At 37.3% G+C, this 15,907-nt stretch overlaps 1 protein-coding gene across 1 annotated transcript in view; it reads left to right on the top strand.

The window, feature by feature from the left end:
- UBR3 (ubiquitin protein ligase E3 component n-recognin 3) overlaps positions 1-15,907 on the top strand; it is a 120,038-nt gene that overhangs the window by 63,744 nt on the left and 40,387 nt on the right. The window contains exons 25-29 of the mRNA XM_080346430.1: positions 3,724-3,873; positions 7,168-7,301; positions 10,594-10,704; positions 12,778-12,978; positions 13,794-13,930. Coding sequence (XP_080202556.1) covers positions 3,724-3,873; positions 7,168-7,301; positions 10,594-10,704; positions 12,778-12,978; positions 13,794-13,930 — 733 coding nt within the window. The remainder of the gene's footprint in view (positions 1-3,723; positions 3,874-7,167; positions 7,302-10,593; positions 10,705-12,777; positions 12,979-13,793; positions 13,931-15,907) is intronic.

Below are 15,907 nucleotides of genomic sequence, written 5' to 3'. Positions count from 1 at the left end.
AATGCTAGGATTTTGTGACTTTCAGTCTCACTCCTGTTGATATAAAACTAAACAAAGAGCTAAATAATTAACTTTTGTAAAAAACAGAGGGAGTGATAGTGTTTGGCACTACCCTGGCTTTCTGTTACAGTTTAAATGTTTTCATCCTCCTTCAGTATTCTTATCTTTGTTTTTAATGAGATTCATATTTATCCAGATTTCCGAAATTATTCGCAAGGACAAATAAAAGTCCCAGAACCTGCTGTAAGGGAGTGGACTGTGTTACAACATTAAACAAACCTCATAAGAGAAACTTGGTGAATTGGTACCAATACTGTGTGTATTTCTCATTTACTAATTTTTCACGCACATTGACATCATGAGAAGTCACGTGAAATCAATTAGGTTAAGTCTTTGGAGAATCAGAGTTTTAAATTGTAAGGAGTTCTGGTTGTATTGGAAATAATGCTTGGTGTAATATACTGTTGCTATCTCATGTGACTGCTGCCTGGCCTGGTAAAACTATGCTTCAGCCTCACAACTAAACCCACCTTGGTCTTCCTTGCTCTCCTGTTGCCACTACGGAACTGCAGGCTCCTACAAAACCTGTTTGAAAGGTTGGAGGAGTAATATGCCTGGAGATCGTATCTTGGCAAATGGCTGACAAAGGATTCTTGGGCACTCCATAAGGCACTGTTGTTAAGGGGCATCACACACGAGTGCTGTTTTCAAGGAAATATCTTCCTAATGTTGCCAAAAAACGGGGGTTTGTGTGCCAGTAGAAGCAAAATAAGAAGGTATAGATTATTCATCACCTTTTAGTTGGAACTGATGTAGCTTTGTTCACATGACAGTTCTTGGTGGTGATTTGGGTAGAGTTTTTAGCCAGAATAGAAGGGAGTTTTGTGTTATATCACAGTCAGCATTTTGACTTTTCATTAGTATAAAAAGACACTCAATAAAATAACCATTTTTCTTAAGCTGCCTTTTTATAATTGAATTCTAGGAGCTAGGAGATATTAGCTCATGCTTTAAAAATTGGTAAGAACATGTATTTTCTAAATAAAATAAATAAAATAGCATTATAACTCCAGTAACTTTAAATAAATACTTCACAAGTTGCCATGGAAAACACAAAGCAGTTATGTACTTTTGTTTATATGACATGAAAAAAAAAGAATTTTTGGAGCTACAAGTTTCTGGGCATTTTAAGCTTCCATATGAGTCCTATTGCAATAAAACACAGTTTGGTTTTATTTTTCTAAATGTGAAATAGGAAATATATAACTGAAAGTGATGTAGAATGGAGACATGCCAGTTACTTTATATGCATTAATAAAATATTATTGTCTCATTTTCCACAGTATTTTGAGTTGAAACAGGTTTGTCCTGGTCTGTGACAGTGGAGGTGGCGAGGCAGGGTTTGTGGCTGCCACAGGAGCTCCACTGAGGCAGAGCTCAGGAAGGCAAGAAAGACAAGATTGAGATCATTACTATAACCATAGCTTGCTTGCTTTTTTCCAGACTGCCAGTGATATATATTTCACTCCAGCAATTATGGTGCCTAAATGTATCTTGTTAAACTGTAGCCCAAGTCTTAGCTTCCAAAGAAGCTAACAACTAGTTTAAGCCAGTAATCAAGGTTTATCATAGTCCATTCAAAAAGAATTGAGGGGTTTTGATTGGGTGTTTTTTATCTGCTTATTATTTGAGATTTGAAATTCTTGCCTATTGCCCTTAACCATGGATTTTATCTAAGTTGACTTGGCCTTCTTTCACTAGCTCTAGGGGAAATTATTTTATTAGGAAGTCTTCCTTGATGCTAGTTCTCCTGAAATTTTATTGTTTGCCAAAGTAGCCTGGCACAAAGTAGTTGTGAAGGAAACGGGCATTTAATCATTGAGTTCTGAAATTAAATTAGCCTGATTTTTATATGCCTGTTGCTCATAGGCAATAGAAGTATAGATTGCATATACTGAATTGGTTCAAAACACCTTTAAATACTATTTTTTTCCTTACTGCTTAAAATAAGCAATTTATGGTGAATGAATGGTGTATTGTAAATTGAATGTTGACTGATTTTTGAGGACTTCCACTGAGTTGTTCAAAATCAGATTGACACGCTGTATTCTCTTCCTGCACTTCTTCAAAATACTGAATGGATGCATATATCACGTTATATAGACAATATTTTAGAAAAGTGTAAATAAGAAGGCTGCTACTCTCGTTATTCTGGTGCCATGTGCTTCTGATGTATAGGTGTACATGGGTGTGTGTTACACAATTATGAGATGATGTTAAATATAAAAAATAGCTTTAGTATTTACTTCCTTCTGTGCTGCAGTTGCTCCTTGGTTTTCTGGATGTTTGGACTTAAAGCATTTGCAGTTGATGCATTCTGCTTTTTCTTTCGTTGTATATCTGACTGCCACTAGATGGTGATAGACGTGTGTACAATATTAAGCATGTCAATGAAGATCCAAGTTCATTTTCATATGACCCTCAATAACTGACTGGGAAATCAATAGCTGCTAAAACAATGTGATTTTGATTCTGCCCTGTGAGTGAGAGCATTGCTTGGATCTTTTCATAGCGAAAAACCACTGCCTGGCATGCAGCACACCTCTCCTTATGGCAGCAGCCTCCCGTGCTGAGATTGTAGGCAACATCCAGAAGAGAGCAGCTCCTCTGAAAGCAGTTCTGCAGGGAGACTGTTGCTGCTCTCAAGGGTTTTGGATTCTCTATCCAGCACCTTGGCCTCCTTAATCAGTGAGATAAAAGGCATGGTTGAAGGTAGGGAGGAAGTGTTTTGCTTTGAAAAAATTATCTTCTAGGAAAGAAACAAAGCACCCTTATATTCTAAGTTGAGAGGATAACTCTGTGTTCCTGAGCACTCAGGAGAGGATCATCTAGTCCTAAGGTGCTTTTCTTTCAAGTCAATAAATAATTCTTACTTTTGATTGTAACATAATATAAAACTGGTTCTATTTTGGTTAGCCCCGTGCCTTGAAACCACCACCACTGTCATGTGAACAAAGCTACAGCAAATGCAGTTACTTCAGTACTTTGAAGGTGGTCCTTAGCCTTGAATATTTGTCTGTGCATCTAGGAAATAATAATGTGGACTGTTAGAAAACCAGGTCTCTACGTCTTGTATACAGTAATTGTTAAACTAAACATGTGCTGCATAGCAGCAGATTACTTTCTTTATGCACCCCAAATTTTTAAAGTTTCTCCAAGCTTCATATTAAAAAAAAAAACACCAAAACTTTTTAGTTGCACGTTTAATTCACCTTGTTTAAGCATCCTTACATTATTTGTAAGGTCTCCACATTAACTTTTTCTTTCTAATTGTTGTTAGAGTCACTTATGAGCAAGTCTGGGTTCAGTAGGGTTTCCTTTTCATTGCCCTTCATCTCTCTCTGTTCAAACTTCTCAGCATAGTGTTTAATGAAACAGAAATTAGATCTCTGTTTTATAGACATTTTAAAGAGAGCAAGTTAAATCCAAAGCTTGAACTAAACATTTAATTCCACTGTGAATAATTTTGAATATGGCAAAAATTTTACTTCATTGTGTAGGTGTCTGTCTTTTTGAAACAGCAAGGTAAGTTTCAAGTAATGGTCAATGTTTTAGTTGTAGATAAATCAGAGAGATTATTTTGGTGGTTTTTTTGTCACTACTTCAATGCAGATGTAACTGAATTTCTCTCTGTTTAATATCAATTTTCTTATCCATTTTTAGAATCGCCAGATGCTGATATTGCCATGGAGGTAGCTACATCAGAACAGCATGTTTCCGAGGCAATATATGATTGTGTTATTTGTGGACAAAGTGGTCCTTCTACTGAAGACAGACCTACAGGGCTAGTTGTACTATTACAAGCATCCTCAGGTATGATCGTGTGACCTCTCAGACAAGCAGTGTTTCTGCAGCTTTTAGTATGTGTGCATAAATACTTGTGTGTCCGATGAAGCCTGGAAAGACAGAGTCCTGTCTTTTTTTGTGGATGGTCCTCCATGAGGCACACATGTAGGTCTAAGGGTACTGAGAAAATTTTTAAATGGTTGGAAAAAGTGTGAATAGTTTCATTGTCTCCTCATTCCTGTCAGCTTTTGCAAACACAGCAGTATATAACAGACCTGCAAGAAAATAGGTATTGAAAGAAAAAGACAATGAAAGAGTCATTCATGTATCTCTATGTATGTATGTGTGTTTGTGTATGTATATATGCTTTATTATGTACAAGAGCAGAAGTACAGCTTTTAATATTTGGTTTCTTTAATAATTTTTTTTTACTGTTTAACATCAAGAAAGCACATTGTAGAATCATAGAATGTCCTCAGTTGGAATGGACCCACAACGATCATTGAGTCCAACTCCTGTCCCTGCACATGACAAGCCCACAGTTTGCACCGTATGTCTGAGGATGTTGTCCAGTCTCTTTGAACACTGTCAGGTTGGGGCCGTGACACCTCCCTGGGGAGCCTGTTCCAGTGCTCCACCACCCTCTGGGGGAAGAACCCTTTCCTAATGTTCAACCTAAACCTTCCCTGGCACATCTTCCTGCCATTCGCTCAGGTTCTGTCATTGCCCCCTAAAGAAAAGAGTTTGGCACGTACTTTTCCTCCTCCCCTTGTGAGGAAGCTGTAGCTGTGATGAGGTCTCCTCTTCTCCAGGCTGAACCAACCAAGTGACTTTAGCCACTCCTCATATGGCTTCCTCTCCAAACCCTTCACCAACTTTGTGTCCCTCTTCTGAACACTTTCTAGTAGCTTAATATCTTTTTTATCCTGTGGCGTCCAGAACTGCACACAGTGCGCCAGGTGAGGCTGCACCAGTGCAGAGCAGAGCAAGACAATCACCTCCCTCACCCAGCTGGTAATGCTGTGCTTGAAACACCCCAGGACATGGTTGGCCCTCATGGCTGCCGGGGCATACTGTTGGTTCATGTGCAGCTTGCCGTCAACCAGAACCCCCAGATCCCTCTCTGCAGAGCTGCTTTCCAGCATCTCATCCCCCAGTCTGTATGTACAGCCAGGATTGCTGTGTCCCAGGTGCAAAATCCTGCACTTGCTCTTGTAGAACTTCATGCGGTTGATGATTGCCCAGTTCTCCAGTTTGTCCAGAGCCCTCTGAAAGGCCTCTCTGCCCTTGAGAATGTTGACAGCTCCCCCGAATTTTGTGTCATCAGCAAACTTACTATGCAATCCCTCAAGTCCCGAGTCTAAGTTATTTATAAAGACATTGAAGAGCTCTGGCCCTAAGATGGATCACTGTGGAACTCCACTAGTGACTGGTCACCAGATTGACATTACCCTGTTTACTAGAACCCTTTGAGCCCAGCCTGTCAGCCAATTGCTCCCCCACTGCATTGTGTGTTTACCCAGCTGTATGCCGGCCATCTTGTCCAGGAGGATGCTTTGAGAGACAGTGTCAAAGGCTTTACTGAAATCCGAAACGATCATGTTGATAGGCCTCCTTTGGTTAACTGGGTGGGTAACCTTGTCGTAGAACAAAATTAAGTTGGTCAGGCAAGACTTTCCCCTCATGAACCCATGCTGGCTGGGACCGATGACTGAGTTGTTCAGATGTTTTTCATTAACTCCCAGAACAATCTTCTCCATGATTTTGCCAGGAACAGAAGTGGGGCTGACAGGTCTGTAGTTTCCAGTGTCATCCCTGTTGCCCTTCTTGTAGATTGGGACGTTTGCCAGCTTCCAGTCTTCTGGGACCAATCCAGATTCCTAGGACCATTGAAAAATCACGGAGAGAAGTCTTGCTATGATCTCAGCCATCTCTTTAAGCACCCTTAGATGAATCCCATCAGAACCCATCTGTTTGTCGGGATCTAGCTGGAGTAGCAGATCCCATACAAGTTCCAGATTGATTGAGAGTTTATTGTTCTCACAGCCATGATTTTCTAGCCCAGGGTTATGGGGGCCTCCAAGTCTATCATCAGTGTTGAAAACTGAAGTGAAGAAAGCATTAAATGTCTCAGCTTTGTCCATGTCCCTGTTAATAAGGTGACCATGCTCATCAGTTAATGGGCCAATGTTATTTTGCATTTGCCTTTTGCCATTCATATATTTTAAAAGCCTTTCTTAATTTTCCTTCACAGTATTGACCAGCTTCAATTCTAATTGAGCTTTGGCAGCACGAATTTCCTCCCCACCTCCCATGTTGCCTAGCCTTGCTTCCACTGACCATGTAGTTTCTCTTTTTGCTGTATTTCAAGAAGAAGATCCCTGCTCAACCAAGCTGGCTTTTTGCCTCGCCTGCTAGGTTTTTGGCATTTTGGAATGGCTTGATCCTGTGCTCTTAGTAGGTGATGCTTAAAAAATGACCAGCACTGATGGACCCCAACACCTTCAAAAGCTTCTTCCCAGGGAATCTTACTAAGTATTTCTCTGAGCAGTCTGAAGCCTGGTCTCCTTGTATCTAGTGTTAAGGTCTTGCTGGAAGTTTTCCTCCTGTTAGCAAATATTTTAATCCTGACTGCTTCATGGTTGCTGTGGCCAAGGGAGCCACCGGTTGCAACATCTCCTACAAGACCCTCTCTGTTAGTGAGTGTCAGATCTAGGAAGGCACCTTTCCTGGTGAGTTCCCTTCATACCTGCACCAAGAAGTTATCATCCAGATGCTTCAGGAATCTTCTGGACCTGTTGGTGCCAGCTGTGTGATATTCCCAGTTGACATCTGACAAGTTGAAATCCCCAATAAGGACAAGGGCAGATGATTTGGAGGTTTCACTTAGTTCCTTAAAGAATAACTCATCAGTGTCATCATCCTGGCTGGGTGGCCTGTAGTAGATACCCACAACAACATCTGCTTTATTTGTCTGACCCTTAATCCTTACCCAGAGGCTCTCAACTTTTATGTCACCAACTGCCAGCTCCGTGCACTCCGGCCTCTCTGCTACACACAGTGCAACCGCCTGCATATCCCTTCTGAATAGCCTATAGCCGTTCATCATGGCACTCCAGTCACAGGATTCATCCCACCAGGTTTCACAAATGCCAATTATATCATATCCCTGGGACTGGGCCAAGGCTTCTAGTTCATTTTACTTGTTCCTTATGCCATGCACATTACTGTAGTTGCGAGCCAAAATTTCCTGATTGTTTTCTTAATTGTTTAGGATATAGTTACCTATTGCATTCTTTATTGGTTCTTTTCTTCATACAGTGTTGGGACAATGCCGCAGTAGCACTGAGCCAAAGAAACTACCAACTACTGAAGAGGAGCAAATATACTCTTGGGATACCTGTGCAACACTGCATGACGCGAGGCTTTCGACTTTACAGCGATACTTTAAAGATGTAAGTATTCATGTGAACAATACTACCGCTGCTGAAAAATTTATGTAAAAAGGTAAATGAAACTACAACTTAGAGTCCTTCTAGTTTCATTTCTGCATTCAGTGAACACTTCATCATGTTGCAGTAGTTACGAAGTGTGATAGGGTCCTTATTTTTAAATAGTGTCTGGCTTTTCACTAGTTACATTTTTCATGTAGACATCTAGTATATCTACAGACTGCATGGTCATTAAATACCCATGCAGATGTTCTCTAGAAGATGATATCTCATAATTCAGTGTGACCACACAATTGAGATGTAGTTTTGCTATCTTAGGTATTGCTGTCAAAACACCAGTTTTCTTGTGGCCATTCAGAAAATCTGATCAAGGAATTATTCTTAATCAAAGTATTTTTGACAGCACAGAGTAAGTGGAAAGATTTCTTTTAATCTTTAACAGTTTTCTGAGCCACTACAGAGAAGGGGAGGATAAGTGGATGGGAAGGAGGGACCAGCAGAAGACTTCACCCCCTTCTGCTGAATCCTCAACTCTGCACAACATTACTGAAGTTCAATTCTACATTAATTGGTTATTTTCTGGTTTGCAGTTCTGTTAGCTGTTCTAAGCAGATTTTTGCATTTCTTCACAAAGCCACATTACAGCTTTTCATATTTAAATTTGAGATCCAATTCTTGTTGCTTAACAGGACCTGTTCTGGTGTAGGCCTTTGTGGAAGTCTTGCCTGTGACTTTGCTTGCTAGTGTCTAAAACAGCCATGTAAAATAATATATAACTCTTCTGAGAAATCGTTCTAGGGGAGAACAATATGTAACCTGTGACCCTGAATTAGCTTCTGTAGACTAGTCTTGGGCAACATACCAGTTCTTAGGCAGATCTAACTAAATAATCAACCTTTAGAAGCTTTAAAGAGGAGAAACTGACTGTTTTTACTCTGACATGATGGCTAGCTTTCTCATAATATGTCATGCACAGGTAATTGAAATTTGCCAACTGCAACCAAGCTTGCTTATGTAGAGTAGATTAATTTAGAATGAATTTCATAACTGATATAGTTTAAAAAAGCGGCAGTGTTTTTAGAAAAACATCTTCTCCTGAGGCAAGTATTATACATTTCCTTGCTAGAAAGTAAAACTTTGAAGATGTAAGCAGGAAATTATTTCTGAATTATTTCTGAGTGAAAGTTCAGAAAGAATTTGTGAACAAGCTTTTCTTCTTTTGATATTGATTATGTTTATTGTTTCAACTACTTATTATTTTTTCATACCAAAGCGATTAAAAACATTGAAGCAATACTGTAGCTTTATTTTACATGTTTGCATACTACAAATGGAAGGAGTTCCAAGCAAAATGTTTCTCAAAAACTTTGACTCACTGTACTGTGTATTTCCCTTTTTTGTGCAGTAACACTACCAACAGATTGGTCTAAAATACACTGTGATGCAATGAGCAAATGCATCCTGCTTCAAAAATTCTAGTCCTGGTTCAAACATTAGTGGAATTTAGCTATCTTTGCTTTCAAGTTTCCAGGTCACTACTGTGTTAAAAAATGTCTCTGCATGAAAGAACTAATCCTTAAATTTCTTCTGGGATAAAAATGGAAACATCTGTTAGTGTCTTGAGTGTCTTGTTCAGCTGAGCTAAGCAATAGGAAGTAATTTTATTTATCAGCTGTGTCCTTCCTCTAACAACAGATTGCATGAGACAAGAGAATAATTTCACTTAGATGTGAAAATTCTAAGTTACAGAACATGATTTAGCTTATTCTACTAGAAGAACAAAATAATATTCAAAAGCTACATGGTATATACAGATTGGGCAAACCAGGCTCATTATTTCCCTAGAGACTCCTTTTGGACTTTCTAGGCTGAAATTCGATGCTTGCTGTCAATCAGGGAGTAGAGTTCTTGCCCAGTAAAGGAAAAATCATTGAAAGTGGTTATTTTTAGTATGGAGAGGTATAACTAGGGATTAGGAGATAAAACTTCATATACTGGATTGATAGGACTATTTTCAGAATGACATAGTACTCTGTAACCCATAACTCAATACAGGTGTGTTCCATCCCAAGTCTGTGGCTGGCTTTGGACACTCATTTTCTGAACTAAAGAGTAATAGGGTAAAGCCTTTCTGGAAGGACTTTGTGGTTGTGTCTTTCTTCTTTTGCAAAAGAAAAATACATGCAATAAATAATGCTTTTCCTGAATGAAACTTTTGTCCTGGGGGTGCTTATCCATGTGCATCATACAACTGTGCCTTACTAATACTGTAACCTGTAATCATGCAGGAAGCAGCAGGAGAAAAATCAAGTTTTCCTTGTTCTGTGGCCTGAGATGGTCATAGGACATTATGAATGTCAGGTTGAGGCAAGCTGAACAGGAGCATGTCTTGTAGCTGGAATTTGTATTAGGTTGGTGCAAAAGTGATTGTGGTTTTGGACCTTGAATTTTAAATCATAGTGACCGGGCTCAAACACAGCTTTATTGATCAAAATAGGAACCATTACAATCAGCACACTTTTGCCAATGAGAAATAAGTGTTTTTTACTCCTGTAGCATAAAAATCTGTGCTTCGGGATTTGACGAACTCTTGGAAAGCATTTTTTTGCACCCTGCTGGTTGTGAAAGCATTTTCCCTGCAAAAAGTTGTCAAGATGCTTGAAGAAGTGGTAGTCAGCTGGCAAGAGGTCAGGTGAATACGATGGATGAGGCAAACTTTTGTAGCCCAATCCCTTCAACTTTTGAAGCGTTGGATGTTGTCGTAGAGAAGAATCGGGCCCTTTCTGTTGTCCAGTGCCAGCTGCAGGCATTGCAATTTTTGATGCATCTCCAATTTGCTGAGCAGATGTCTCAGATGTGATGGTTTCGCCAGGATTCAGAAAGCTGCAATCTTGCTATTTTGGTTACATACAAAACTGAATGAAATGTATTGGAGTGGTATGTTGCCCGTGTACATGGGATAACTTGTACTATTGGAACACATGGTAGGGGCAGAGCCATCTCCATGCTGTGCAAGAGGTTCTTTAAAGAGGTCATTTTACAAAGAGATAAAAACTGCCAAAGTGTAACTTAAGTGTTTGGCTGTTTTTTGGAAAGAATATCATAATGGCATCTATGTAAGTTAGTGTAAGTAAACACTTATAATTTTTTTTCTTTATTTCCACAATACATGTCTCTTAATTATATAGCATGCAAATAAATATATATATATATGTATATATATATATAAAATCTTAAATTGTGTTGAATACCTTTATAACTTTATATATATTGTTGTTTTTTCTTACTGTTTTAGAGTTCCTGCCTGCAAGCAGTGTCAATAGGCTGGGAAGGAGGTGTTTATGTACAAACTTGTGGTCACACTTTACACATAGATTGTCACAAATCTTACATGGAATCTTTACGAGTAAGTACAAGTAAAGATCATATTTTTTAATTGCAATCTGAACTGTTCTTAGTGAAATCAATTGGATTTATGCTGTTCAGAGAAAGAAAGATTGGGTTTTCATTGATGGACAAGATGTTATGTTTCAAGGACAGTAGATTCTAAATCTCTTATTACATCTTGACATTATTAACAAAAGTACTTTGCTTTCAGAAGAAACACTGGACTAAATTAATCCTGTTCTTAAAAATTAAATCACTGGGTGTTGTTTTTTTCTGGTATGCATCTTCAGGTAAAGCATTTCTAACACTTTTCATTTCTGTTTCATAGATTCTTATTTTGATGTTTAATGTGTGTTATAAATTACAGGGAAACTGAAGAAAAATGAGGAATTTTACAAATATGAGCTACTCTTGGTTAATTCTTAATATGAAAATTCTAACAAAAAGTTAGATTTTTATCTCTAGTTCTGTATAGTAAATATGTTCTATACATGCAGTTTGGAGAAACAAGTTAAAATAGTTTAACTCCTTGTGAATTATGCTTTTTCTTTTGTTGTTCTCCCTGGAAAATACTGTTGGGAAATTACTGCTATATATGGTTTAAAAAGACATTTTGTTAGTTAAACCTCCATAATTGTTGGCTAGAAAAGACATCCATTTATTTTCACATGCTCTGAGTAAACAGGGTAGGATGGATGTTGCTTGACCTGCCTCAACCTTCTGCAGCCCAATTGCAGATCCCTGAACGGCACCGGAGAACATTATCACAAGCTCAGTGGCAGAAGTCACCAAGTTTTAAGCAATCATTTCTTTCTGTGTTATAATATTTAGTGTAGTAAAATAAAGGCTAAATGGTGACTTCTTGCATATGAAGCTGCTTTTTAATTTTTTTTTACTTTTAGTTTTTCGTAAACTTTGTTGATTTGTTTCCATTTTGAGAAAAAAGCTATGAGCAGTTCTTTGGTATTTTTAGTATCAGCATTGGTCATTCTGTGAAATTTACCTCTAGAGAAACCGGAAACTGTTCCGCCTTTATTTGATCCCATGATGAATTGTTCTTTTCCACACGACTGTAAAGGTGCTTTCAGGGGTAATTGTGCTATCAAGATAATTAAGCAGAATCTGGGCTTTCGTCCTGGTAGAATCTCATTTTGCTGAACCTTGAAAAGTAATCTTTTGCATCATTTAGACACTGAAGTCTCTTTTCTAGTGGATTCTCACCTAAAGTCAAAAGAAACTCTTATTCTATCTCTTAGTATTTGTGGGATTTCTAGATTGTTTAAGTGAAGTTTTGTGTGTATTTGCTTGTGTTACTACTACCTAGATGAGTGCATAATAATTTTATCATTCTTAGTACCAAAATAATTTATATAGACTTGTGTTCATCTGGATAAACCAATTCTTTTTCCATAATACAATCAGATATCAACATCCAGAAAGGTATGTAAAAGGAAGCTCACCAGAATGCCTCACCATTTGGGGCTGCTTGCTTGAAGTTTGAATTCTAGTCACTGTTAACGTAGCCGTTCTCTTCTCCCAGGAGGGGGAAACTGTTGAGGCAATTCATAAAGCTGAAGCAAGGCTGCTTGTTGGTAACAGGAGCACTTGGGAGATGTCCCCATTTCCCAACACCTGCTTCTGTGTCCATTTTTCTAACCTTCATGATAAAGAAGAAATAATCAGGGTTTTTGTTATGCTACCCTTGAATGGCTACTTGATAAGGTTTTTCAGGCTTTCCTCTGAAAATAAAATTGCCTCTTGATAAATTAAAAGATCTTATCAAGGGAGTCTCAAACTTTATGGGAATTGGTAAAAAAAGACAACATGTCAAATGTTCGGAATATCCCACTGAAATATTTCTGGTTCATTATGGGGATATTGTTGACAATGAGGAGTAATTCAAATTAGGAAAATTCTTTGAGTTGGAGGATTGTAAGAGAGTCTTTTTCACTAAAAAGAGGAACTATTCTAATTATTCTTTCCTTACAGTTTTTGTTTTTAGGCTTGGTTCTTTGGCTATACACATAGAGTACCAAACTAAAAATTATAATGTTTTGCAAATTTCAGCTACATCTTCTTTATTTTCTTCTAGAATGACCAGGTCCTCCAGGGTTTTTCAGTGGACAAAGGAGAATTTACCTGTCCCCTCTGTAGGCAGTTTGCTAACAGTGTTCTTCCTTGTTATCCTGGAAACAACACGGAAAGAAGCCTGTGGCAAAGTCATAGCAACAAGTGTATGCAAGATCTTGTACAAGAGGTGGAAGATCTTCAAGAACAGCTGGGAACTTTCCCAGTAAGCATCAGTGTAAGGCAGAAAGATCCTTGTTAATTTGCCTCTACCTTTCATTTTTTACGTTTTGTTGCATATGTGACCTCTTAGAAACTTGACAACCTGGTAAACTTCATTTTCTTCCGACACGGAAGACAGCATAATATTTTTTTTTAATATCAAGAAATTTTAAATGTTTACAGAACTTTTTGCATTACCTACTAAAAATAAGCAATTTAAAAGCTATGACAAAATGTGATTCATATACATTTTTATAGAACACATACCCACTTCTCTCCATAGTAGCTTACATATTATAGAATTGAACCATGTAATATAAATTTCATTTCTCATGTCTTTACAATGTAAAAACACCAATATCCTTGTAACTGGAAGCTGTGTAAAGAATGTCTATTAAGATCATTTTAAGGTATGGATTATTTGTTTTACAGAAAGAGCAGTTTTCAGATGCTCATGTATTACAAAGTTTCATGAGGTCTTTCTGAAATATATTCCATTAAATTTTGCTAGCCTTCCACTCTTGGCAGAGATACCTTGTGTTATTTTTGTGTATTTGTGCAAGGCAAATATATTTCAAAATAACACAAGCAGTAAGATTCCTGAACTTGACAAAGCAGTAATGTTTTCATATTCAGAAAAAATCAGAATAATTCAGAATATTGTAACCCTTCTGTGAGACAGAATACTGGCTTTTAATGTGTATTTTTTCATAACCTGCAAATGTGTTTTTGTAAACCTGAAAGCGCTATGCTTTGCAATAAGCTGTTGCATTTCTTCAGGTCAAATTAGCTAATCTTCTTTTGTGTCTTTGTTCATAGTCTGAAACCAATCTCAGTAAAGAAATGGAATCTGTAATGAAAGATATAAAAAGTACCACACAGAAGAAGTATACGGATTATAGTAAGAGTCCTGGATCACCTGACAACGATTTTCTATTTATGTATTCGGTAGCCAGGTAGGTATGTTTTCCTATGTTTGTGTTACTCACTAATGGTATTACTTACCAGATAGTTTTCTTCTTAAAAAAAAAAAATCATCATCCTCTCCTAAAAGTACTTTTTGAGTACTTAGTACATCAAGGTTACATTTTTCTGGTTTTCAATTGAAGACACATGCAAGATGGAAAAATGCGCCTCTCAGTTCATTTTTTGTATATGCAGCAGTGGCACAAAAAATGGAGAAGATTTTGTCTCATGCATATTTAGTTTTTTTCCTTATTCAAGGTTTTGATTTTCATATATCAGAAATTTACCTTGAATTTCTTTTTCTGCCTTCCTTTCCCAAACTGTCCAGTCTCCTCTACTACCATTTACCAGAAGGAGATTATTTTTGTGTCACTGCCGTATTGCTGGTTTTTAAGTCACAAAGTATTTTTAATCTCTGCATCATACATTAGTTTTATTTACTTAAAGGATGATCACAGAAAGAGCCTTTTCTACATCAGCAACCAGAAATCTCTCCTCCTGTGAATAAGTCTTGTAAAAAAGTGTCAAAGCTGTCAGCATTTTCTCTGTGATGTTTGATTCCAGTTTTGCAGCTGTCAGTGCCACAGACACTGTCTCCAAGAAAATCAAACAGTACCTCCTCCCATTTATGCCATTGATGTTCAGATTTACTGTAACACAGGGTTTTCCCATATGAAGATGTTGAAATACTCATTAAGCAAATAATTTTCTAAACTCTGACTTACTGAGGCCTGCAGGACAGGTGCTGACTGCAGAGAAAGTACAAGCACACAAGTTATATCATCTAGTAGCATTTTTTACTACAGTTTTAGAAACTCCAGTTGCTGAGTATCTTTAGTATATAAGCAGTTGAAAATATTCAAGACTTGGCTCAGCACTTGCTGGATATCAAATCTAAAGCTCAGCTTTTGATAGAAGGGTAGACGATCTGATCTCCAAAATTCTCTTCCAATGTGTATTATTGTATAATTTTATTAGTAGCAATATATAGCTGTCTTCTTCAAAAGTATCTTAACTGTGCCTTCATTAAGAAGAGCAATTAAATTTTATACATAGCAAACTAGAAGATTATTCTACGTTATTTTAAGTGGTATATGCTATACAAGGATAAATAATGTTGAGATTTTTAGCAACGATGTAGTTGGTCAATACAATTTAATATCCTTCCAAAAATAAAAATGACACAAAATTAGTATTTCCCATATAAAAATGTGATTACTTGTAACCATAACTTGACATGTAATTTAAGGTACAAAAGTGATGATATATTTCTGAGTGTAATGCTATAGAATTTTTTAAATGCTATCTAAACACATGTTAAATATATCCATATTTTACTATTTTTATATTAACACCATAAGCCCAAGATCTTTGTTTTCATTCCAAGAGTAAAAAATAGCAACAGCATTTGATTGCCACCTGCATTGTTGTGACCTCTTCTTGTTAGATTAAGACTGGTGTCAGCAATTTTCCATTTAACTGTGGCTGAAAGATTTCAGGTGTTGGATCCAGCCTTCTATGTTATTACCATAACTCATAAGATCACTTGTGAGGGTGCCTGGCAGATCCGCTACAAAATGGTTAATTTCTCTTGCCTTTCAATTCGGCAATCCACATTTACAGGCTTCTATTACTTGATAATTGCATAGAAACTACAGGTTAAAAAAAAAAAAATCTTTTAAAGTAACCTTAGAGTTTGTATTTGTGGAAATACATGTGTAACTGAGCTGGTCATCTCCCAGAGCGAATTTTCTTTGCATGATTTTAGTACGTCTTGTTTAAGTAACCGAACTATGGACTATCCACAATTAGATTACAGAATTATTTAATTGCTTTCTTGAAGTTATTCCTGTCATTCAGCCTGTTTCTTCCTTACTTCCATCCAACTATTTTTGAGGTAATGATATCCTTGTGTTCCTTACCAACCAGTTACCTTTGAGCATTTTTAGTTTCGTGTATTCTGAAAC

This window comes from Nesoenas mayeri (genome assembly GCF_963082525.1).
Source record: "Nesoenas mayeri genome assembly, chromosome: 6".
Taxonomy (NCBI): domain Eukaryota; kingdom Metazoa; phylum Chordata; class Aves; order Columbiformes; family Columbidae; genus Nesoenas; species Nesoenas mayeri.
The sequence above is the reverse complement of the archived record's forward strand: the minus strand, read 5'-3'. Positions and strand labels throughout refer to the sequence as shown.